This window comes from Sitophilus oryzae, unplaced genomic scaffold (genome assembly GCF_002938485.1).
Source record: "Sitophilus oryzae breed Bouriz unplaced genomic scaffold, Soryzae_2.0 scaffold_1442_pilon_pilon, whole genome shotgun sequence".
Lineage (NCBI taxonomy): Eukaryota > Metazoa > Arthropoda > Insecta > Coleoptera > Curculionidae > Sitophilus > Sitophilus oryzae.
Window position 1 is genome coordinate 4,508,123 of NW_022146107.1, and position 27,107 is coordinate 4,535,229.

General features: G+C 31.8%; 4 protein-coding genes across 7 annotated transcripts in view; 2 read left to right on the plus strand and 2 right to left on the minus strand.

Annotated features, from left to right (window-relative positions):
- The first annotated feature begins 4,803 nt into the window (after positions 1-4,803).
- Positions 4,804-8,638, plus strand: LOC115877093 (brachyurin-like). The gene is made up of 5 exons (XM_030893171.1): positions 4,804-5,212; positions 6,138-6,352; positions 7,663-7,919; positions 8,163-8,276; positions 8,337-8,638. The coding sequence occupies exons 1-5, from the start codon at positions 5,117-5,119 to the stop codon at positions 8,621-8,623; spliced, it is 969 nt and encodes a 322-aa protein (XP_030749031.1). The 5' UTR covers positions 4,804-5,116; the 3' UTR covers positions 8,624-8,638.
- Positions 8,639-8,708: 70 nt separating this feature from the next.
- On the minus strand, positions 8,709-15,940 carry LOC115877094. 2 transcript variants are annotated; one of them, XM_030893172.1, is made up of 4 exons: positions 15,824-15,940; positions 9,886-10,443; positions 9,663-9,818; positions 8,709-9,573 (listed from the first exon to the last, which is right to left on the minus strand). In XM_030893172.1, exons 2-4 carry the CDS (start codon positions 10,111-10,113, stop codon positions 9,058-9,060), a joined length of 900 nt encoding a protein of 299 aa, XP_030749032.1. In that variant the 5' UTR covers positions 10,114-10,443; positions 15,824-15,940; the 3' UTR covers positions 8,709-9,057. The 2 variants fall into 2 exon arrangements, 1 of the variants encoding a protein (XP_030749032.1); XR_004049282.1 differs by having other exon boundaries at positions 9,411-9,573; positions 9,882-10,443.
- A 309-nt stretch (positions 15,941-16,249) lies between these two features.
- On the plus strand, positions 16,250-17,278 carry LOC115877096. Its single transcript, XM_030893177.1, has 2 exons — positions 16,250-16,797; positions 16,854-17,278. Exons 1-2 carry the CDS (start codon positions 16,362-16,364, stop codon positions 17,054-17,056), a joined length of 639 nt encoding a protein of 212 aa, XP_030749037.1. The 5' UTR covers positions 16,250-16,361; the 3' UTR covers positions 17,057-17,278.
- Positions 17,279-18,468: 1,190 nt separating this feature from the next.
- LOC115877095 (protein strawberry notch) overlaps positions 18,469-27,107 on the minus strand; it is a 31,964-nt gene continuing 23,325 nt past the window's right edge. For all 3 annotated transcript variants that reach the window (XM_030893175.1, XM_030893176.1, XM_030893173.1), the window contains 3 exons: positions 25,445-25,745; positions 24,066-24,212; positions 18,469-19,949 (listed from right to left, as the gene is read on the minus strand). In XM_030893175.1, coding sequence (XP_030749035.1) covers positions 19,864-19,949; positions 24,066-24,212; positions 25,445-25,745 — 534 coding nt within the window. In that variant the 3' untranslated portion in view covers positions 18,469-19,863. The remainder of the gene's footprint in view (positions 19,950-24,065; positions 24,213-25,444; positions 25,746-27,107) is intronic.

The following is a 27,107-nucleotide window of genomic DNA, read 5'->3' on the forward strand; positions in this document are numbered from 1 at the left end:
ATTTGGAAATAAAAGCATAAAGAACATAAAAACACAACTTATATTAAATTAAATTTTGTGGTACTTTATACAGAATGGCCCACTTTCGCGTTTTTTACAGGCTTTTTCGTTTATGAGCAGAAGTACAAAGATGCGGTTTTCACATTACTATGCTACTTTTTTATGAAACCAAAAATGGTACACACATATTTGTCTTAGTTCCTGAAATACAGGGCGAAATTGAAATTGTTGCATTTTTCGACTCCCCTCATATCTCGGCCATTATAACTTATCGAAAAGGTGAAAATCGAGCTCCATAGAGATTTCCAAGTAAAGTTCAGTGGCGCAACTTAAACCAATAAGATACGAAGAGGGTCGAAAAATGCAACTTTTTAAAATTCGCCTTGTATTCAGGAACTAAGAAGACTAGGTGTGTGAAAAAGAAATGCTGCTGGTAAAATATTATCATAAAAATATATAAAAATCTGACGTAGGCCTTTTATAAAACTTTAAAAACTTAAATATTTTTGATGACTTAAGAGCTCGAACACACTGACAGCCAGGTCGCACCGGCCAGGTCGCTGCTACATCCAGGTGGCCAGGTCGCTGCTACCATTAAATAAAATGATACAACGCACACTAACGACCTGGCCGTTGGCTGGTCGTTGCGACCAGTAGACTGCACTACAATATTATTATTTTCTGTCGCTTGTTGCCAGTTTTCTTCCAAATTAATAATTTTTCAGATGGAATCCCTCAAATTCAACGCAAAATATGTTATTTCCTATAAGATATAGTGTTTTAGTGTAGTCTTTGCACACGTGCAGAAAATTCAAAGAAATAGTATACAGACTGGATCAAAGGGAAACTTAAATCTAGTACCTTTTTTTATCAAGGGTCGATTCTAATAAAAATTCAAAATATTTTTATATGACATACTCTATTTATGGTTGGTATGATACCTGTTATGATACCTTCGAGTTTCGATGTTAAAAAAAAAAAAATATTTAAAGTTTTTCTACAACCACTTGTTATTTTTTTTATTAAATTAGTTTTTTAGTTGTATTGTAGTCATGTACAAGGGGGAAAACTGTATTTTAAATACACACACCGGGAAAATCTAGGGATATCTTTTTATTAAAGTTAAAAATAAATGTTTTGAATAAACAACCACATATTTGTAGGCCGATTCTTTCTACTTCGATTGAAACGAAGTAGTCACACTAGTTATTTCTAAATTTGGGATATTTGCAGAAGTGTTTATGCATTTTTTGTCAAATGTATAAAAAGCACCTAGCATCAATTGTTCGAATTTAACCTGTACTGGATATGTTTTTATGATAACTGGCCAGAATACATTCAAATAACTCTGTTTAGTATTAAACGACATTATGGAGCGTAGACATCTTAACAGAGACGAAATGCTAAGGGCCATGGGTATGCTCGAAGCTGGAATGCGCCAAATCGACGTAGCTAGAGCATTAAATACAACGCAAAGTGTAATATCGCTATTAAGTGCACGCTACCGTGATGTGGTGATGTTGCTGAAAGGTACAGAGGTGATGTTGCTGAAAGGCACACAGGGCGACATCGCATTACTACCCCTCAGCAAGATCATTTTTTACTCTTACAGCACCATAGATTAGTTTAATTCTCCAGGAAACACATAATGTAACCGTTAGTCCTGACACTGTTCGCAATAGATTAAGAGAGGTCAACTTAAGAAGCAAACGCCCCTGGAGAGCTCAACCCTTAACGAGAGGAAATCGAGAGGTACGATATTTGTGGGCTCAAGATCATGTTCAGTGGTCGAATGAACAATGGGCCAATGTTCTCTTCACGGATGAATCACGCTTTGGAATTCATCCGGATTCGAGAAGGCTTAGGGTATGGGGAGAACCGGGAAATCTTATTCGGTTGGATCATGTTCAGGAAGTGCACCCTTATCAAGATGGAACAGTTATGGTCTGGGGAGGAGTCCAGTTAGGCCGAAAAACCGATCTCGTTTTTCTTGAAAGGTTTCTAACAGGAATCACATATCGTGATTTAATTCTTGAGCCTGTCGTGTTACCATATGCCAATGATTTTGGGAGAAACTTCATTCTCATGCATGACAATGTACGGCCTCATACAGCCAGAGTGGTAAGTGAGTTTATCAATGCTCATCAATTAAACATCTTACCCTGGCCGGCACAATCTCCTGACCTCAACCCCATCGAACACGTATGGGACGCGGTCCAAAGAAGAATTTTGAGAATGGTATGCCTCGTGAAATTCGTAGGGATCGGGTTCGGGCCGTGAATGCAGCGTGGCAGGCTGTACCTCAAGAAGAGATCGACAACCTGATCAGGAGCATGGAGAGACGATGTAGGGCTGTAATGAACAGTACAGGAGGCTATACCCTTTATTAAGTAAAAATGGTTTTATCTTTTTTTTTAATTCACAGTTTAGAATTAAAAAAAATGTGTGTATTTTTTTGAGTTCAATAAAAATCAAGGAAAATTTGAAAAATTCGGTAAATTTCGCGTTTTTATTTCCAATACGTCCTGTAAACTATTTGTTTATTTTAATTTTATTATTATATCAGAAATGCAAATAATAAAATTACTGACGATGGCTGGATAAAACTGTAATATCCCTAGACTTTTCCGGTGTGTGTATTATATTTAATTTATTGTTTTTCAAACAGGGCCCATTAGACTATATTTTTACTAGGACTAATTCAATACCCTGTACTAACACAAATACCAAGAAATAGAGTTAAAAAATTAAATATTTGTGTATTTTATGTATATAAATAAGTCATAAATAAATAATTTGTTTTCAATTCTTAGGAACAATACTATTTTTGTCCTTTATTGGATATAATGTGTTTATTTATTATTTTTATATCTGATGCAACAATCTGTGACGGCCAGACGGGCCAAATTGCTTCAAAAATATTCTATTCGGTTTTGTCTCCGCATATCGTAGTTCTTTTGTGATTTTAGCTTGGTATGGCTTTGGAGAAACATTACTTTATTTAATATTAGAACATATAATAAGCTCATGAAAAGGAACTTCGCTTTTTAGTTAACTCGGATATTTTAACATTTCTGAAAACAATATTTTCTAATTGGTAAAACGTAAAAAATCGTTAGATATGACCCTGCCGAAAGTGGTCGTTCATCTGGCCGCACTCAATACGCATATATCCTTAGGGCTCTAACTCACTGACGACCAGGTCGCAACGACCTGGCTGTCGGCTGGCCGGATGCATTGCGTTTATAGCTGCGGCCAGATGAACGACCAGTTTCAACAGAGTTGTCAGATCTAACAATTTTTTACGTTTTACCAATTAGAAAATATTGTTTCAGAAATGTTAAAATATCCGAGTTAACTAAAAAGCGAAGTTGCTATTCATGAGCTTATTAAATGTTCTAATATTAAATAATGCATTTAAAATATTTTTGGATTTTTCGTTAATAAATACTGGTGTTTGTAAATGGAGCAAGTAAAATCTCCAACCCCGTTATTTCTATGTTTTTCAAATCCGCGATGCCTGCTATTCCATCAGTCGTTTCATAACAGAATATTAGAATATTCTACATCCTACGTCTATGTAATTTAATATGTGTAGAGTGCGACATGTAACTCGAGAGATTTTTAGCATTATATCAATAAAGGACAAAAACAGTATTGTTCCTAAAGGTGCGTCCAGACTTGAGCATTTTAGCCCGAACGAACCGAGCGCGCACGAACAAGCAGAACAAATAGGCCGAACAAAAAGCATTGTGTACGCGCGACCGACAAAAAGGGCGATATTCTGTTTCTTTTTCTACTGATATGGACTTCTACTGATGGCTCTTATCGACTTTAGAAGTAAACATGTTAGGGCCATCATAAAAAAAGGTCGTCAGACACTGGCTCTAAATATAAGCAGGTAGAAAGTTTAGCTTCCAGTTATTTCAATGTTTACAATATAAATTCCTCTTTTTTATTGTTACTGAGAATCTACAACAGTAAATACTTCTATTTTTACGAATGTTTAAGTTACTTTTACTCTTATTTTTTTTTAAATAATGTACCTAGTAGAAATATAGTCTAATGGACCCTGATTGAAAAACGTTAAATTAAAAATAATATTTAAAATACAGTTGTCCTCCTTGTACATGTCTACAATACAACTAAAAAAACAAATTTAATAAAAAAAAACAAGTGGCTGTAGAAAATCTTCAAATATGATTTTTTATTTTTTAACATCGAAACTAGAAGGTATACCTAGTAACAGGTATCATACCCACCATAAATAGAGTATGTTATATAAAAATGTTTTGGAATTTTTACTAGAATCGACCCTTGATAAAAAAAAAGGGATTAGATTTAAGTTTCCCTTTGATCCAGTCTATATACTATATCTTTGGATTTTCTGCACGTGTGCAAAAACTACACTAAAACACTATATCTTATAGAAAATAAAATATTATGCGTTGAATTTGAGGGATTTCATCAGAAAAATTATTAATTTGGAAGTAAACCGGCAACAAGCGGCAGAAAATAATAATATTTTAGTGCAGTCTACTGGCCGCAACGACCAACGGACGGCCAGGACGTTAGTGTGTGCGGTATCATTTGATTCAATGGTTTTAGAGGCAGCAGCGGCCTGGCCAGTGCGACCTGGTCGTCAGTGTGTTCGAGCCCTAAATCTGAAGTCAACTTTCGAAAAATGACTTAAAATCAAAGGACTTAATCATTAAAATTATTTAAATCAAAAAAGACTTAAGATTTCTGTGAGTTTCCAGCTCTGTTTGTACAGAACTAAATTTTATAATCGAAATTCTTATCTATACTTTGCTATAAAATTTGATTTCGCGGAACCAACTGATAAACATCCAAGATAATATTTTTGATTCATAGATTACACGGTATGAGGTGTGTATGCTTTAAAAAAATAAATATCATTTTCTTGCTTACGTAAGATTCTAACACCTAGAGTTCATTATTTGAATTATAGTTGTAATTCTTTATTCAAGCCATCTTTTTCGGTAAAAAAAGCGAAAATGTATTTAAGTACATTAAAGTAAAGTTCTAAAATCTTGGTATTTTTCTTACCAAAATATTTGAACAAGATAAGGTGTCTATACCTACTTCAAAAATCATGAGGAGTCTAAATCTATTTTTAGTGTTATTAAGTTGCTTATTTTTGGAAATTATTGGTCAAGATGTTTTGACTGAAGCCACAACATTGTCGAATGTAAGTAAAATCAGATTTTTATGTACCTATACATCGTCTCTCTCAATATTTTTTTCACTATACATGGTTCGGCAATAGTGCGTCGGGCATCTGTAGCTCCTGGAATAAAAAAAACTTGAGAATTTTGTTTAAGTGCAAACCTAAAGTATGTACGGGGATGTATTTCAGGAAAATATTTTAACTTCTATAGGGTGGCTCAAAAAAGTTTAAGTGGATCGGGATGATTTTTTTTAAATAGAACACCCTGTATTTTATTGCATTTTTGGCTTCCTTTCGGATCACTTTACATAATCCTAAGATAAGAGTAAATATATTTCGATAATTTCAGAGATATTAATAAATAAATAAAAAATATATGTTTTACCTTTGTTAAAAAAATATTACAAATACAAGAACTGTCCTGAAAGCAAAACTATATTAGGTATTTAATTTAGATGGTCTATACTTACTTTGCTATAAATATCGTAATCTTAAACCATAGAGGGTGTTCAAAATTCTACGCCAAACTTTCTAAAATATAAAATAAATTTTCTTCGTTTATTTAAATATGGAACATTTTTTGTATTTAGAGTATTTCAAAATGTTGTGTATGTTTTTTTTATATTTCATATGGCATTTTCCACAGTAAATTTTTATCAAAGCCACCCATTATTTTTTTTCTCGTATTTTACCATTGAAAGAGCCATATGAAATATTACGGCATTTATTTGCGAAAACATTAAAAATTTTGCATTACTTTAAATACAAAAAATGTTCATTTTTTAACTCCCCATCTAATAAAAAATAATATACAGGGTGTTCGGTCATACATACTTTAGGTCTGCATGCACTTAAACAAAATTCCCTAGTTTTTTATTGTAAGAGCTACAGATGCCTGAGGCACTGTTGCTCAACCCTGTATACTATTTTTTGTGTAAAATTTTAGGAAATAGAAGATCCTGATACTCCCAGTTTCACATTTTTGAAAGACAGAAAAAGTAGTGGACTTTCCAAGAGGATCATAGGAGGAAATGTGGCAACAGCAAATCAGTTTCCATATCAAGTTGCTCTGTTCGTTTATGAAGGCAACACTGTATATTTTTGCGGAGGCTCCTTAATAACGGATTCATGGGTATTGACAGCTGCCCATTGTATAGATAGGTAAGCAGAGCCGCAACAGTTCAGTCATTGGGGATCAAAAAAGGGGCCTGCTTGGAAAAAAGTCCGGAAGTTTTGAAACTTGGAAGGTTTATAGCTTTTGGGGTCCCTAACTAAAATCCATAAACTGCACATTTCCAGATTTGCCGCCGGTGCCGCCATCTTACCAAGATGGCGCCCAAAATCGGTATTTTGTAAATATCTCGAAAACCATGCGTTTTTCACAAAAATTTGAAGAGAGCAAAATTAAAGAGAATAAAAATTTCCTATAAAAAGGTTAGATGAAAATTTTCGCTAAAGTCAACCGTTTAGGCAAAAAATCCCTGGAAATTTTACAATTTTGCGTGAAGTATGTATACTATATAGTCGATTTTCCGAAATCAAATGTCATGAAACAGTGGCGTATCATTAATTCGCTCATTAATTTATGAATAATTAATTGTCGTGCTGGACAGCATTCATTGCGAACTTACCACCAGGTTCAGCATTGGTCTGGTTGTACCAAATATGTTGAAGAATGGGGTTGGAAGAAAACAAAAACAGGCATTACTCCCGTCACAACGTTGAAAGATCCAGTTCCAAAATCCCTAGTGGCATTTTTATCCTGTAAATGCAAAACCAACAACTGTGGTAAAGCCACAAATGCCTGCGGATGCAGAAAAGCAGGATTAAAATGTTCAATGATTTGTGCATACCGCAATGGGAAATCCTGTGACGTCACTGAAGTGTCACTCGACGAATCCGATGAAGAGGGGTTGGACTTGCGTGTAGATATCCCTCTGGCGGCTGAAGATGAAGAGTTGGACGTATTGAGAGACCACCCTGATGAGCCCAGCACAGCAGACACGATCGACTTTGACATCAATGAGCCATATCCGTCGGGCTTATGCAGATAAGTTAAAGTTTTTAATTTACCCAGTGGAGTAGACCTCCGGGGAGACTACGTTAAAATAAACGCGCCATGTACTTTATCTCTTGGGTGGTGTGGAAAGAAGTACACATTTTCAATAATTAAAATTAAGAGCGAATTAATGATACGCCACTGTTTCATGACAAAATTGAAGAAACTAAACTAAAACTAGTTTTAGTAAACCCTAATCGACATTTGATTTCGGAAAATCGACTATACATAATATATCATATTTTAGGCAAAATTGTAAAACCAATCAATCCTAATTTATATGTCATATACTAACATACCAAATCTCGTTTTTTTATCTGGAAAAATAAAAAAGTTATGGGGGTCTGGCCATTTTATTTATAGTATACGATCTTTGAATCAAATTTACCTGAAATCTATTCTTGATTTTTAGCGCTTCATATGTTATCGCAGCTCTGGGATCTCATGACCTCTCATCTACAGAATCTAGTAGAATAGTACTGAACAGTTCAAAATTCATCATTCACGAGGACTGGGACGAATCCCTACTACAGAACGATGTAGCTTTGATTCAATTACCTGAGTCAGTGACTATAAATCAGCAAATTTCAACTATTAAATTAGCAGAAGGAACAAATACTTATGACAGTCTGATGAGCATATGCCTGGGATGGGGCATTACAATTTATGGCAAGTATATATTAGTCTTCTTCCTCTAGGAGATGCGAGACCTTGTCGTTGGTGGGGAAGCTCCTAGTCAAGTACTAGGGGGAATCCCCTCTGGCATTTTGGCTGGGTCTAAGGAGCATCATACATCTCACTACTGTCTTATCCCTGGCTGACTAGGAAGCCTTTTCGCGGTGATTAACCCCCTCCCACTCATTCTACATGCATTGCACTTATTTAAGACTCACCCTCTATAACTCTTTTTAGGGTCTACCTCAAACGTATTGAGGTATGTCGATTTAGAAGTTATAACAAATGAAAAATGCAGTGCCTACAGAGACTACTCAGGTTATATTGTCGATACTCACATATGTACATCAGGTAAACATTACTATTCATTAATTAAGTACAATACAAAATAACATTTTAATCATTTTAAAGGAAATGGGACCTTGGGATCATGTAACGGAGACTCTGGAGGCCCACTAGTGATCAATGGAGAACAGATAGGAATCGTCTCCTTTGGAGCAGCAGACTGTCAAGCCGGGCTCCCTTCTGTGTTTACTAGGGTAACTGAATATAATTCATGGATTCAAGACGCTTTAAACGGAACTTATATTTATACTGACCCCAGTAGTTATCAAGGCAATAATGGATATTCTATACAACCAATATCAGTTTTGAATTATCTGTTAATAATTCTTTTTATATATAGACAATATATTTAATAACAAATTAAATGAAAGGAATTTTATTTTTTTAAAAGGCACAATAACGTTTTGTCGACGCCAGCAAGTCGTAGGATATGCCGTTGCGTGTGGACCACGCTTTAATGAAAAAATGACAACAATCAACTTCTACTTATTCTATTTTTACACATCTATACTTTTTACATATAAATAAAATGTAACTACAAAATAACTAATAAAATGCCTTTTTAAGTTTGGGAAATAACTGAAATATATCACATATAAAGAACCACCCTTAACTATAAATACAATTTGTATAGTTTAAAATATCTAGTCTGTCCATTGGGAGGATACATGACAGTGACAGTTGTATCTGTCATTTTTATTCGAAGTAAGTTAAATTTTCTGTCATTTTTGGCATTTATCTGTCAAAATTCTCCCTGACTCTTTGGACGGACTTTGGATAAGAAACTCTATGTTGAAAATGCTCTAGCTATAAGCCATACCCCTAAAACTATACCAAAAACATGGAGATACTTTGATTTATTACTGTGGTCATCATTAATATCACTAGGCGTTATTATCTCTTCAGAATCTTTCATAATAAAGTTATTTATATTTTCTCTATTACTATTTACAGCCTTTTTTAAATCATTAAGTGTAGTGGTATTTTTTAAAATTGTTTCATTGATTTTTTGAACATTTTCTAATAACACATTGCTTGAGTCATTATTAACAGGTATAGTTAGAGTCTCTAATCTGTCATCAATGATTTTTTTAAGTTGTTCCTTTTTTATAGTAGAATAAACAAAGGCTAGAAATGAACCTGTGATACTTAAAACTATTCCGAAATATTTGGTGTACTCCATTTGTGCTCTTTGCTTTTCGTGCGAGTCTCTGATTGAATCTGAAAATGCAGTGAATAGTTCACGTTCTGCTTGATCATAGTCTTGGAAGGTTTTTGCAATTGACTTTTCTAGTTTCAACACCTAAAAGTTGTCAAAATATAGTTTATATTACTTTCGGCATTGATATATACAAGTATATAATATGATCTAGGTTATTAACAGTTCTTTACCTCAGTTTCTTTTTTCATCAAGTCTAGAAATTTTTCCAAATCATCTTGCCTTTTAACTTTATGAATTTCATCTTGAAGCTCAATTGATTTTATACGGATATCATTTAATTGCCTGCCAACTTCTCTTCTTTTTTCTTGGATTTGTAATAGTTGATCCTAAAAAGCAAACATACATCTCTTAGACTACAAACCAACGTTAAATGGTTCTAATAAACTTACCTACCTGTAGTGCCGTGACCTTTTCTTGAGATAAGTTTACCTTATCTAATCCTGTTATTTTCATGTACCAGTCGTTAAGATTTGTAAATTTTTGACTTAGAATCTTTACTTGGTTTTCTTTCACTGCCTGTATATGCGGGGAAGCTTCCGCAATCGTTTTACTTATCGACCTTTTAAGGGCTTCTAATGTTTGACTATTTACGAATTGTTTGACCGCTGTAGTTACTCTCATTTTGTCTGAATATGTTGAATTACGAATATCTTCAAAGTATTACGTTAAATTATGTGTTTAAAGAATATAAAAGTATCTTTTAAGGACTTCGGTGACATTTCATAACCTCTAAATGCTCTAAAGTTACAAAACAAAAGTTGGGTTATAGTAGTAGTATATTAGTTTAATGGCCACAGCTGCCAGGGCTATCCGGCCGGATGGTAGAATTAACTACCTACGGTTGAGCGTTTATATAGATGATGACACACAGACGAGGATCGCTATAAAGCGAGCCTGGGAAATCCCATACCCCGACTGTTGAGTTGAAGAAAATGTTGGCAAAGGAAGATCCTGCAAAATAAACAAATTTAATAACAATTTCATTTAAAATGTGAAAGATTAATTCCACAACTATCTAAGAATTCGCCTATAATATTAACTACAATTGGATGAGTATGCAAAGCGGAGGTAAAATTATGAGGGGATGTTTTGTAAAAGCCAATAAGTGATTTATATAGTTTATCTACTAAAGCGGGAAATTTATTGCATTCAAAAAAGATGTGGTTTAACGTTCCAATTTCTCCTCACTCACATAAGGAATCTGCATTTACACCTATACGATGTAAATGGGACGGAATTAGACAATATCCGCTTCTTAATCTGAAGAAGGTTGTCAATCTTTTCTTTGTAAAATCTTTACATGATCTAAACCATATGCTTTTGTAGGGAAAAGTAACAATTTCTGCATAATTTGTCCCTTTTGTACAAGAAATCTCCTTCCATCTGCCTTTCCATAACGACCAAAACTTTTCCTTAAGAATTGGAATAAAATCAGTAAACCAACATTTAATCTCAGCATCTCGACCATCTGTCTTTCCAATATTTGCTAATTGATCAGCTTTATCGTTGCCTAAAATATTCGTGTGACTGGGTAGCCATACCAATGAAATTCGAAATTGTTTTTCTCTTAACTCAAATAGTTTACGTTTTGTAGCAAATGTAATTTGACTGTCCTTAAAATTAGGATAAGCTGCTAATGCTCGTAAAGCACTTTCACTATCACTAAAAATTACAGAATCCTCCAATTCTTTGCTTTCAATTACATTCAATGCCATCATAATAGCAACATTTCTCCAACAAATATGGAAGCATATCCAGGAATCATATAGGTGGCTTCCAAATTTAAATCCGGGCAAAATATACCCACTCCAACATTTTTATTTACTTCCTTAGAAGCGTCCGTAAAAAACTTAATTTTTTGTTTAAATTTTAACTCAATAACTTCTCTAAATTTAATAGAATTATTTTCACTCTTATTTAAATCCAATCTTAAATATTCATTTTTACTAAAATAAAGAGGAAACTTATAATAATGATGCATATTAACAACATCAACATCTTGAACATGAGGAAAAATTTGATCAATGCCTTCAATAAGAGGAGGAACATGATAATATCTTGACCAAAAACCAAATGATTGATTATATGCCCCATAAGCTTCTGTAACAGACTGAATAATGGGATTATCCTGAATAGAGAATGCTTTTAAAAGCAATTTAGTGGCCAAAAAATTACGTCTAATATTAAGGGGAAGTTCTGCCGATTCTGATAAAATGATATTAGTTGGACAGGAACGCATAAACCCTAAACAAATGCGTAAGGCTTGAAAATGAACTTTATCAAGTTTTTCTAATAACTTTTTAGAACATTTAGCTAATAATATACTACCATAATCTAAATGTGACCGAATATAGGACTTAAAAAAATTTAACATAGTAATTGGATGTCCCCCCCACCAGGTTTTACAAAAATATCTCATTAAATTAATACCCTTAGTAGCTTTAGAACACATAGCCTCAATTTGATGATTCCAAGAAAACCGATTATCAATAAAAATACCCAAATATTTAACATATTCAACCCATCTAATAACATGATTTTGAAATTTAATATCTGGTAAAATACGATTATAAAATTTTCTTTGAATTAAAATACAGGAAGATTTTTCAGGAGAAAAACTCATTTCATTTAATCTCGCCCATTCCTCAAGACTGTCCAATGTAACATTTAATTTATTAACTATCAAATCTATATCATAACCTTGAGCCAGGAGAGCAATATCATCAGCATATTGAATTAATTTAACATCATCCCCAATAAAGTCACTAACATTATTAATATAAATATTAAATAAAATTGGAGCTAAAGGAGATCCTTGTGCTAAACCCTTATTAGTAAAACCAGGACCAATCAATTTTTTTGAAAAATTATCAACAATATAAATTTTCCTGTTGGTATGTATCTCTTTAATGTATTTACAAATATTCTCTTCAATACCCAATTCAGCTAATTTACGAATCAAAATAGAAATATTAACTTTATCATATGCATTTTTCATATCTAAAAAAACAATTACTGAAAATTTATTATATGAGAGTCCAGAAATTATCGATGAACATAAAGAAGTTAATGCTTCAAAAACTCCTTTACCTTTTCTAAACCCAAACTGAGAATCACTGAGAATTTTGTGGTTTTCCACATACCAATCCAATCTACATTTCACTATATCTTCCATAATTTTCCCTATGCAAGATGTGAGAGTAATTGGCCTGTAACCGCTAATATTATTTAAATTTTTATTAGGTTTAGGAATTGGACAAACTAATCCTGTTTTCCAATCGTCTGGAATTAATTCTGAATGATAAAGAACTTGATTAAAGAAGTACACTAAAAATTTAATATGATTCAAAGGAAGATTATTGATCATGGAATAAGTTATTAGATCAATGCCTGGAGCAGAATCTCTCTGCTTTCTAAATATGGCAACCTGTGTCTCCTCAAGAGAAATATTAGAACTCTGACACTTTTGAAATAAAATGTCAGGATCTACATCTGGAATAATTGGGGGCGCTAAAAGGGCAAGCATATCTTCAGCAATGGAACAATTCAAAGGTTTTCTTAACGAAATTTGATTAATTGATTTTGAAAAACGTTTTATTTTACACCAAACCTCATTAATAGGTGTTAATGGAGATAGACTACTACAATAATTATTAAAACTTAACTTTCGTTTTTCTCTGAGAACTTTTCGACATTGTGCTCTAGCCTTTCGAAAAAGTATATAATTCTTCTCCGTAAACTGTCTTTTAAACGTCTTAAATGCTGCTCGTTTACTTTCCCAGGCTATATCACAATCTTTATCCCACCAAGGATTACCTAGTCTCTTTTCTTTCTTATTTACCGGAATTGACTTGTTGGCCGCATTTTTAATCTGCTGAACAAAATGATGATAAGACAAACTGTTACTTTGACCATCATACTCCGTCAAGCAATCATAAAACAAAGGCCAATTAGCTTTCTTAGTATTGTATCTATTTAAAAAATTATTGTTATTTAAAAGCATTGATACATTCTTGCAAAGAATGGGAAGATGATCGCTCATACCTATATAATCTGACAAAACCTCAAACGAATAATCTTGTAGTAATGAATTATTTCCCAGAATTAAATCTGGAACACTTTTATGCTGATTGGGAGGAGTAATCCGCGTGGCATCTCCATTATTCAAAAAAGTCAAATTATGAGTTTCCAATATGTCAGTAAGAATAAAACCATTGCTATTATTAACATCTGAACCCCACGCCATGTGTTGGGCATTAAAATCTCCCATTAACATTAACTTTTTCACCCCAACCCCTGCATAAGCAGTCAGATGAGTGAAAAAATTTTTAGGTAAATTTGAATCTGGCGGATTATAAATTAATGCAAGATAAAACATTTCTAACTCAATAATTTTATGTTGAAATTTTGCTGGAACTGAAATATTGCTTATATCAACTAAATTAAATGGAATCGAATCCCTGATTAAAAAGGCAATGCCACCTTTTCCATCATCTCTATCTGCCCTCAAGCAAACATAACCCAAAATATTAAACGAATTATTTCTATTTAGCCATGTCTCATTTAATCCAATAATATCAGGACTAAAATCTCTTATGATATTCATTAAGGTATCTCTGTTAGACAAAACACTTCTAATATTCCATAAAATAATAATCATATATAAATATTAAACATTATAAAAAATAACAAAATTAAACCTGACTGGACATAAATAAGAGTAAATAACCATAAAATAATAAAGTAAATATAACATGTAAGAATTTAAAAAATAAAGTTTTTATATGGCTCTTTTTGACTTCTTTGTAATATGTTTATCTTTAGTTTTAACATTTGTATCATTTATCAACTTTCTTAAACTTGAACTATCTACAAAACTTTCTTGAGACTGAACAATATTTTGGCTAGATGATTCTAAACTAAAATTGGATGACTCTCCAACCTCCATAGATGCATCTATATTTTCATCAATTTTGGATTTATTTTCAGATTGTGATAAATTATTTAAAATTGGACTGGATGATAATCTAGCCGAATCAGGAAAAAGGATGTCTTTATAAGATATTTTGGTTTGTATCCTCTGTGAAACGGGAGAACGAGGTCTACTTTTCTTTAAGGTAGAAATATAATGATGCTTCTTTACAGATCTAGGGACAGACAAATTAACTAAAGTCTCGGGAAAATGCTGACTATCTGGAGAAGAAACGTGTTCCTTTGGAAATAATTTATTTGCTTCAAAAAAAGATATGTTATGCTTAGCCATCGCATCATTAATCATAAATTGCCTTTTAAATTCTTTGCATTCCTTGTTAGTGGGATAATGATTTTCTTTACAATTAATACATTTAATTTCTAATTGATTTAAAGAACATCTATCATCATCTTCATGAGTATCACTACACTTAATACATCTTTTCCTACTCCTACATTGCAGAATTCTATGTCCAAATCTGTAGCAATTATGACATATAATTACTGGAATTTTATAAGTATGAATTTCGCGTAAAACATTGAACAATTCCAAATCCAAAGGAACTTGATTACCTTTAAATGTAATAATAAAGGAATTAGTCCTTTTCCTTGTCATGGTATTATCTTCATTTCGAGATCTTTTATAAATTCTACGGGCATTTAAAATTTTGATTCTGGAATTACCCCTTATACCTAGTCCATAATTAATAATATCTTCTTCATATATATCATCACCCATGTTCCACACTACACCTCTACAAGTGATCATCCTGGGAGGAATAGTAATTACCCAATTTTTATTTAAAATTTCTTTATTATTGACAAATGAATTAGCTTGTTCAGGAGTATTAAAATATATGCCCATTCTATTTCTCCCTTTACTTTCGATTTTTTTAATTCCCTCAATTTTGTTTTCAAATAAATATTTTCCAACATTCATCGGATGAAGGGAACGTTCACCTTGGATAACTGCAAGGAAGGGAGGAAAAGCAGAAATATCATACTCTGAAATTTTATTTGTATATTTCCTAATATTAAAAAAACATTGAGAAATTTCTTGCTGTACTTCAACATCATCTATAAATTTATTTCTAATTCCATAAAGTTCCTCTTCCAGGTGCTTAATGACATTTACGGGTATTTCTTGACATGTACCTTTTGAAAAGCTCAAAATTAAATTGTAATTTTGGGGCGATAAAATATGGGCTAATTTTCGAACGAAATCATTAGGAGGACCCGTAGGCCCCCCTTCCCCATTTAGCATAGGATCAGGAACGATCAGGAAGGGTCAGCAGGATTTTAAGGCTAGGATTATATAAGCAAAAAACTAAAACTACTTAATAAAATGGAAAACACTCACCAAAAACAAGTACGAACTAACAACAATGGGAAATTGGAACCTGAATTAAATTCTATATCAGAAAAAGGATTTTTTTACGCTCAACCGTCTTTCACGTCCGACCGGCGCCAACTATAAAAAAGTTGGGTTATGTTTTGAATCTTCTTCTTCTCAAATTACATGGCTACGTGCCATTAATATCTTACAAAAATATATATGATTGATATAAACACAATAACAGAAACTATGAAACCCATCCTTGATATAATACCAACATGGCGGTAGATTTAAATTAACGCTTCTACTGTCACTAAAGCGTTAAATTAATACGATTTTATATTAAATTAATTTATATTATAATTTCTAATAGGAAATTTGTCGAAAATTAAACTTAACAAAATAGTGGGCTTTGGATGGAATTTGACTGGTCGCTGTCAGATGGCTGTCAGTAAAAAGTACATCAATGCCAATTATACAAATGTTTTATAGAAATTTCTGTCCAAATTCTGTTAATATTGATTATGAAAAAAAAATAATTTACGCGCCCATGGAGTAAACGATGTTACGAAGTATTTTTAGCTTAATACACCGCATGATAGATTCAGATAAGAAATACAATAATACAAAATCCAAAACTGTAATATATTGCTGTTCGAACCTAAACAAAGATATAGGCAGAATGGATCTTGAAATCGACGGTAAAAACCACAAATCAATGTTGAATCTCGAACACAAAGAGAAAATGCCGATTGAGAAGGCTGAAAGTTCGTTTCAAATTCAAACGGACCAAGGAGATACGGTTACTTGTAAATATAAACTAGACGTCAACATCCAGATTAAAGAGCCTAAAACTGAGGAAAATGAGAGCAGACGTGTTTCGTTTATTAAATCTGAGAGTCCCCAGGAGGATACAAAGTCCGAAATATACACTCAGACGAATGTACAGGATTTAATAAAGCATTTTTCGAACAAAAGAGCGGAACACTTTCCAAAAGGTACATATACTTATAACTTTTCAATTTTTTGCTGATTACTATTTTATTAATTATAGATAATGATCAAATAATGTCACTCCTGGAACAAATCCAAAAAATGAAGACAGGCTTGCAAAGACTTCAAGAGATCGCAAAACAGTTTAACTGTTCAGAAAAATTCGGGGAAGACGTCAGTTTTTTGGTAAACCACGTCAAAAAATCGCTGCTCTTCGAAAACAGTGACACAACCAAGAACGAAAACATTGTACCGAAACCATAATAACCATGTATTTTTGTCTATATTTATGAATTCTTGTGCTAATTTTTTATCTCTGTAAAATATTGGAAAATGTGGGACTTTTTTAATAAAACGAAATGGAAAAACTTGCTTTTCTAAACACATTTCTTTTTTAAAAAGTTACACTAACTTTGCTTACATCGTATTGTACAATTACAAAAAAGAACACATTTTTTAACAAATTTAAAAAATATAAACAAACGCGTAGGTAAATATTCTGTATACAATCCTATATAGGGCGATTCCCCGCGATGGTACGTTAGACGTTTATGGAGAACCGGTGAATTTTTACACAAAGGCACCTGCTCCATCTATTTAAAATATTTTCAGCGTTACAATGTTGCCGGATCATTTGAAAAGTGGTAGCATCTTTCTTATTTTAAATGGAACACGCGGTATACTATTACATTTTTCGAAACTACTTTCATATCTCATAATTTTTCTATTATACTACCCTATACTTATAATAGTTTTTGAGACAAAAAATAAAACGTGTAAAATTGACAAAAATATGATCGTGAATAAGCATTGGTAAAATCATGAATTGAACATTTTTAAAGTTGAAATTTAGGTTATAAGTTAATGAAAGTCGATATATTGGATATGTCTAAATAAACCGATAGAATATTACACAGAGAGAGCAAAAACATTACTTATTTCAATTTGTTATAAAAATGCCTAAATCTTTGTTATTTTAAATTCAACCCTATGTTTATTATTTAAATATCAAAAGACTAATTAAAATACTTTTCAACTATACAGGGTGTCCCAATAACACGCCCATGAGGTATTTTTGCAAAAAAAAAATTTTGAAAATTTGGAATTTTTTGAAAAAAAATTTGGAATTTTTTTTAATTTTAACTTAAAAAACATAATTTCTTGATAATATGGCAACATAGGTAGTAGCTTAAATTTACATGAAAGAAAATCCAGAAAAGATCCAGTGGTTCTCAAAATTTTAGCAAAAAATGATTTTTTTTGGAAATTTTCCAAATAAAATAACTCGGTTATTTTGGACTTATTTGAAAAACGGTAAATAGAAAAAATGTTTCTTTTGACCAGATCTACCACCCCTTAAAATATTTGTACTTATTTCTAGGACACCCTGTATATCTTATTCCTATACCTAAATCTTCCAGTTTCTTAATTAGAGCTATTTAAATATTAATAATTCTATTGTTATAGTTTCATTTCAAGAATTCCGTTACCATGACAATTTTAGAAATTTGGCAAGTAAAGTCTAATTATTGATACTTATAGTTTGGATATTTGTCATGGTAACGATTTTTTTTACACGAAACAAACAGAATTATTATCTTAAAGTGTTTTATTGAAGAAACCAGAAGGTTTAAGTATAGAACATGATACATCGTTTTTCAATTTTTTTTACAAACCAAACCAAACCAAACCCTGTTTGATATCCAATTGGTTGATTTAGATAGATCGGAGATATGTCGACTTTTCTTAACCTATAAACCAAATTTTAGCTTTCAATATGCCAAATTTTTGATTTAACCAATGCGTTCAAGATCATGGTTTTGACAATTTTACACGTTTTATATTTTATCTTGAAAACTATTAGAGATTGGTATAGGTTAATATAATAGAAAAATTACGAGATGTGAAAGTAGTTTCGAATATACAGGATGTTCCATTTAAAATAACAAAGATGCTAAGACTTTTAGTATAAAGCGGCAACACTGTAACGCTGAAAATAATTTAGACAGATGGAGCAGGCGACTTTATGTAGAAATCCAAATAACCGTTTCTCGATAAACGTCTAACGAACTATGACCGTGAATCACCCTGTACAGAGTGTTTGAAAAATGCACTGCCAAATTTCGGGGTGTGACTCTTCATGAAAAAAATAAGGAAAACAATTCGTATAAAAATAGGTCAAGAGATGCATAGTTTTAAGTTGTTTTTTAAGTTAACTTTAATTTAATCAGGTATAAATACGCTATTATTACTAAAAATAACATTGACAAATTTCCAGAAAATCAACTACAGGGTATTTAAGATAATTACAAAAAAAAACTATATTTTTTAAAAAAGTTTCTTTTATTCATCCTGTATCTTTAAAACTACACTGTTCTGTATCCATGTTTATAAGAACCAATTCTCATATTTTTTAACAAGGAATCAAACCCCGAAATTTGGCCACGCATTTCCCCAACACTCTGTATAACCCTAATCATTTTCTTCTAAATATAAATATGTCTTATGATTATAGAATCGAACACAGACTATTTCGAAAAAATAATTTACTGCTTTCCAAATAAATTTTGACTTTTATATCTGAAAAAATATCAACAAATCAAGATAAATATAACAAACTAAAGACTAAACGAAATAAATTTAAAAAAGAACTATTATTACTAAGTATAAATTACATTGGTATAATCTAAAATACATTTCTAGTATGTTCACAGTGTTTTTCTTTCTTTATATTTTGCTTAAGAGTCAGTATTGCATAAACTATGCGCTGATTCTCAACAAAATATCACAGTCAGTCCATTTTCTAGTTACAAATCCAGCCATAAATTAATAGACAACTAGTTCGGACTAAAAACTTATGTTCTGTCCTTTGTAAAACAGATAAGACCGTAAAAATAAAACTATGCAGTTTTTTTTATCCAATTGCATCCTTTTTATCTAATCTACATCTTTACAGTCATTTTCGTCACTCGTTTAGCGCAGAATGTGCTTTTAAAATACTTTGTTGCCCTGTATAGTTACAAAATCAAGTTTAAAACCGAAACTCTACTCGTTAACTCAGTCTATCGATTTTAAAATGTCTTTTCCTCAACTTTTTCTGCGTCAGATGAGAGTGCTTCTATAAGAGCTTCCATACAGTTCTTAGGAATAACCGTACCTAAATAGAAGAAAAAATAAAAATTATTTGTGTTCCTACGGAGCGACCAACAATGGTTGAAACGGTTGGCGATATACTCTGTTTTATTACTCAGGTAAGATTTCGACAGACGATGACAGAAAAAAAAAGCAATTGACGTCCATACCAATCCATTTATTTCACTAAAAAAGTTTCTAGTATTTTTAAATTAATTATGGATGAGTTTATACAGGGTGGTCCGAACTGTATTCCGGAAACTTTGGCAGCGTATTCTGCAGATAAAAATAAGTAAAAAAGTTCGTATAAATGTATGTCCTAAATTGTTTAGTTTCGGAGATACAGGGTGTAGAAATTTCATTTTTATTTCAATTTTTTCTAAATAATTTCTGACGTAACGTTAATTTACGTAAAAAATGTCTTTTGGTAAAAATACCTTGGAGCAACCGTTCTCATGATATTTAGAATGGAAGTAGTCAATGCATGCCATTATTGACAAAAAATAAACATGTTGAGTAGATAGTTATTTGACTGAAATGATAAATTTGGCAACTTTTTATTTTTTAAAATTAATCATAACTTTTTTTCGAAAAATGATGATAAAACAATTATTTATGTTGAACTTTTAACACAAAATCATTTCAAATTTATGACTTCAGTCTAACTATTTAATCAACATGTTTATAATTTATGTCAGGTAACAGGTATTGATAATTTCGATTCCAAATATCTGGAGAACCATTACTCGTAGCGATTTTTACTAGTAGTGGGAACTATCGAATGAATACTATCGAAACATTCGATAGTTGCAATTCATTCGAATAATTCGATAGCTAGTAAAAAACATTCGTTGAAAACTATTCGAATAAAAATTTATGATGCGTCATCTGCCTTGAAATATTGTATTCTAGTAATTCGGCAGCAAAAACCATTCATTTAGAAAATTCATTCATTTATGAAATTCATTTATTCGTCAGGATCGATTATAATAAAATATTAACTGGATTTTAGTTGTCGCCAGGCGACGTAGGTTTCTTTCCGAGAAACCCGACAGCGGTCGGTGGCAATGCTATGAAAGAAGCCGGCATCTTTGATTTTTTGCGGAGTCATAAAGATAAGGACACATTTTTTTTATTGAGGTGCTAGTATTTACACAGAAAATACATTATGAAGGGCGCTGTTGCCATATATTGGTATTAGTTGATATTAGCAAAGAATATTATTGTTTGTCTTTAGTTAGTTAGGGATAGTATGTCTATATATTTTGCATTTTTTTTTATTAATATTCTGTTGTTACACTGCAATAATACTTGTTATTTTGGATGTAGGAAAATGATTTTTAATGTTTTTAAGCAAAGACTGGTTTAATAAAAATAATAATAACAGTAATAATTTGTTATACCTATTAACAACAAAATTTAAAATAATTTAATATAAACATTTTTTTACGTAGTAGCAAAATATAAACAACATATTAGATGTCAAAATTATTTATATTAGATCCTATTTAAAAATAATATAGTCTTTAAATTTTTTGGCAACGTTGGTTTATTAAATAATAATAATTACAGAACTAATTTGTTATATTAACAACAAACTTTAAAATCATGAAATATAAACATTTATTAATTTTCTAAGCATGCAGTGTAATGGAAGGAAAATATAAATAAAAATTAGAAATCAAAATTATTTATATTAGGTACTTTATATTACTATTTAAAAATAATATTTACTTTTACTGGCATTTACTTTAAAAAATAAATGAAATATTTCTTCGCAAAAAACTACATGTAAGAGAATTAGCATAAACAAAATACAAACATCGTTAACTTTTTTTTAAATTGGCACGTATAAAACTTTCAATTTAATTTTCTCACCCCATAGTTTGAGTTCGATAACCCCATTTACTTAACCACATTACTTAAATATGATTATTAAGTTCGACTAATTCATATTATTAAAACATCTAAAATACAAATATGTATTTTTAAAATTAATTTTAAGTTCATCTCATCTCTCTTAAAAATTGCTACTTCTCAAAATTTCCCATTAAAAAATAGACCATATATACCATATAAAATAAAATAATTGAAAGATCGGGCTACGGAAAAACACACAAATTTTCGGAAAAATTTTGACACCTGCACACGCACCCAATCGTCAATTAAAAAAAACTTCTATTTTAGTATTTTAAATATTTTAATAAACGCAAAAATAGCACAGTATTTATAAGGTGAAGTTATAAAAATTTGGAAGAACTAATAATGCACTGACGCACACAAAAATCAAACGAATACTAAATTTCATTTATCAAAAGCATTCGATAGTCGTGGCTCAACGATAACCATTTAGTTGCACGGCGAGGTTGTCACATATGTTTTAGTATACAAATGAATGAATGATTTTATTCGAATAAAACCATTCGATAGTTGAAATCATTCATTCAGTAACCATTCGATAGTCTAATTCATTCGATAGTTCCCATCGCTAATTTTTACCAAGAGACCTTTGCATAAAAAACGTAGCAAATGTATATTTTTTTACTAAGTAGTTTTATACAGGTGCGGACGAAAAGTTATTACTCTTCAAACCAGTAAAATAAGTAGGTGGCGCCCTCTACAGGTAGGAGTCATATTGATATTAAAATCAAATTTCTCATGTCAAAATATTGACGTTACTTCAAAAATTATTTGGGAAAAAATAGAAATAAAAATGAAATGTATATCTAATGACTACTTACTAATGACTAGAACTACACCCTGTATCCTGTATCTCCAAAACTAAGCATTGTAGAACATACATTTATACAAATATTTTTTATTATTGTTATCAATAGAATATACGGCCGAAGTTTCTCGAATACAATTCGGACTACCCTGTATATGCTAGCTGTTACACAGGGTAAGTCTTAAATAAGAGCAAATATTTTTAGGGGTAGTATATTTCGACCCCAGAAACACGATTATGAGGTTTTTAGAGCAAAAAAAAATTGGAAAATTTGGAATTTTTGAATTTTTTTTATAAATCTTTTTAGTTTTTAGTTAAAACATATAATTTGTTGATAATATGGCAACATATGTTGTAGAATTAATTTACAAGGCAGAAAATCCAGAAAAGAACCAGTGGTTCTCAAAATTTTAGCAAAAAATCATTTTTTTTATTTTCCACCAAATTTTCAACCAAGATATTTAAATAAAAGTCTACCGTTTGTGTCCGGGAAGGGTTCATAGTTTCATAGTTGTCGATTTTCGAAAGAAATCAGTATATGTATATTATTTCGTATATTTATAATTTTATTGATTTTATGGAAAGCACTGTTCATTAAAATGTTGTATCCTATGTTATAGGGCTTGTTTCTCTCTACAATTTCCTGTCTCACAATGTACCATTTGTGTCGGGGAAGGGTTCATAGTTTCATAGTTGTCGATTTTCGAAAGAAATCAGTACATGTATATTATTTCGTATATTTTTCATTTTATTGATTGTATGGAAAGCACTGTTCATTAAAATGTTGTATCTTATGTTATAGGGCCTTGTTTCTCTCTACAATTTCCTGTCTCACAAATTACCGTTTGTGTCGGGGAAGGGATCATAGTCTAAAATATAAATTTTAGATTTATTTGAAAATCGGTAAAGAGAAAATATGGTTCTTTTATCGAGATCTACCAGCCCTGAAAATATCTGCACTTATTTAAGACTCACCCTGTATATAAATAACAGTAACAGTTTCAACTGTTATTTAAAAACAACGGTTTTTTCCCGCCACCTAGTTTGTATTAACACAAACCCTAATTTTCCTAAATAAAATAACTTGATATAGATTTTTTCAGTTTTATACATTTTTTTTTCATAATATTTTGAAGTAACTACTATTAGTAACCAACTATTTCAATAATTGTTGAGGAGCATAGGTATAGAGAAATCAATAAAAGTTGGCATACACGTCATCAAAGACATCGAAACTATTACCAAATTAAATTTCTAACAAATAAAAAATCGTTTGAAACTTGTCACAAACACTTGTCAAAAATAAAAGAAGTAACCGTGGCAACATTGCGACCTGCACTCATCAACTGTTTTGATGACGCGCCAAGCCAAATTTTATTTAGTTCTCTGTAGTATAGGTACAAAATAACTTACCCACTACTTTCAAATCCTCCAAGGTTCGCAATCGGATGACCTGCATCTTATTTTGGGCACCGCCTTTAGCAGCTAAGACACCTTCCACACGACTCCACACAGACAAAACGCTACCGCTTACCACATGGTACGTTCTTCGTCGCAAACCTGTAAAAAATCAGATCAAAACATTAGTAATTTATTAGTTCATACAAGACTTTTATTGTCTAGGATATGTAGACATTGTAATTGTAGTCAGGCGTAAGTTTGTTGGGATATCAAGAAGAATGACAGCCCCAAACAACTGGTGTAAACAAGAGAGAGAGACGTATACTAAGGGCTGGCAAAGATTAGTCTTGGGTCGAGATTTCCGTGTGTAAGAACAGTACAAAGCGTTTATTAATGTACTGAACAAAGAGAGAACAGTAAAAACGTTACAAAACATATGAAATAAACCGAGAAACTGTGCACATTGCTAAGAGACGTGGAAGGGGATATAGCAGATTCGTGGCGATCGACCCAATCAGTACTTAAAATTCTCGGGAAGAGTGTACATCATGCGTTCAGCTTCACGATTTATTACGTCCCGTGGTACTTTATTTGTTTATTTATTAACGAGTCGTTGTAATTTTCCCTAGAGCTTGTAAATTTTTAAGTGCAAATTAGAAACACTTGCGCTTTTGGTAAAAATAAGTGGAATTTAGTTGGTGTTCGACAGTGGTCGCGCTATTAGAACTCTGATTTCAAAAATCGATACCTCGAAATCTATTAGAAATAATTGATTGTAGTTTTTTTCAAAACCTTTCTTAATATTTCTGCTATATTTTCTTTGCAGACAGTATGTCAATCTTTATAAATAAAAAAGTTACACGATTGCTAAAAAATGCAATGCACTAAAAGTAAATGAATGTTTTTTTTTAATTTTTTAATAGAAAAAAAGCAAGCCTATCGAATTTATCTTATTTAAACATCTTGTAAAAGTTCCGAACTTCAAAATAAAAAAGTTTCAATATCTAAAGTGGTTCTTAAGTTATCGCGTGTTATGTGTTAAAAAGTTGAGTTTTTAAATTATCGCGATTACTGACAGTTTCTCGTTATAAAAAAATGGACACCCTAACGATATCCTTATAATTCCATTTCAGATGCTCAGAAACATATCTAAAGATTTTATCTAGTTATTTTTTCGAAAAAAAGTCTTTTAAAAATAATCGTTTTGCAATCGTAATTTTACTTTACTTGATAGGGAAAGGCGTGCCGGAGAAATGTGGCAACGTCGCAACAGCACACACCGTCGCATTTCTCTCACTCCGACTTAATAAGAGCCCTATGCGCTTTACTTCCACACATGTAAATACCGACCCAAAAGTAACAGTTACCAGCACGGTATATATTATACATACCGACTTCACAGTCTTGACCGCTACTAGCATTTCGACAGTTCCCGCGCCAGTAAGCGTGTGAACAAGTATTCACCGACGAATCATACTGTTCAGTCCAGGATTTTTCGGCATCCGCAGATTCAACCTTTTTGTATTTCTTCTCCAACTCGGCCAAACTTTCCTGCCTAAACTGTAGACCTGTATTCGGCCGATAGACCGAATACATTTGCTCTTTCTTGCTCTCGGACTTTTTCTTGGTACTCCCTGTTGTGCCACCGTCTACGGCAACAGCTAAAATCGCCGTGTGTTTGGCGTTTCTTGCCTAAAATTGAAAGTTATATTGAGTCAACAGGTATTGTGTGTTGAGAGATTGTTCAAATCCCCTTTGAATAAAAAGATCAAGGAAGGAGCATATCAAAAAACTTAGGTCAAGCGTGACGGGGACCAAAAATGGCCGACTTAAATTCCGGTTTATCAGTGTCGTTTTGATTTTATTCAAAACGTGTAAAAATATGATGTAGGGTAGACTCAATAATTTGTTGTTTTATTTTACGTGTCAACAGAAAATGTTGGTAGTTATTAAAATTATTATAAAAATATATAATTCTAATTAATAAATAACAAAAACCTGTTATTTTGTTAAAACCATCAGTAAATTGAGAAGAAAAAAAACTGTTCTAAGGCGTGGGGCTCTTAAAATGTTGACTCATAAGTTTTTATTGGACGATAAAAGCAATATATGCGAGCATTGCTGCAACTGCAGTTTCTAAAAAATTAGTCAAGTGCGAGTCGGACTCGCGCACGTAGGGTTCGGTACCATTCATTATCTATAAAACATTAGACACTATATTATTATAAACTTTTTTTCCGATTTAGCTGAAATTTTGAATGCGCGTATAAGTAATTTAAAAAAAATGAAGAAACGCATTACTAAAAATTGTATTAATCGATAATAAATATGTAAAAAGTAAAAATAAATATGTAAAAATATGTAAAAATTAAAAAAAAAAAGATTAAAAAAAAGTCGCCTTGACTAGGATTCGAACCTGCCTTACTACGGCTCCAACGTCATAGCAGCGTAAAGTCCTAACGCCTTAACCACGCGGCCACCGAGGAGTCGAAAGATTCTATGTAAAATTCTTACTTAAAAGATAATGTTTAGTGAAAGTACTTTTTATTCATAAACATTTATTTAATTCTGTTTTTAGTATTTGTTCTTATAGCGGCAACATAGATACATTATCTGTAAAAATTTCAACTGTCTAGCTATAACGGTTCATAAGATAGACCTTTGTGACAGACGGACGGACGGACAGCGAAGTCTTAGTAATAGGGTTCCCGTTTTTACCCTTTGGGTAGGGAACCCTAATAAAAATAGATAAGTTATAATAATTATTTATTAACACAAACATCCGATACGCTATTAAAGCAAGTAACTCAAATTGACGTATCTAAATTCTTTGCATCTAATCTTTGACAAGTACTAAATAAAAGAAAAAATGCACGAAAAAATAGATGATTAGTTAATTTTAGTGAATTTCATAAACAATTGCAAAGGGAATTGTAAACCAAATGATTGGTTTGGTTTGTATATTGTTATATGTATATTACACGTATATTATATAGTCACTTACTAGTGAAAGTTATTCCATTATTTCCCTCGATTTTTGACCAAGATCTACCG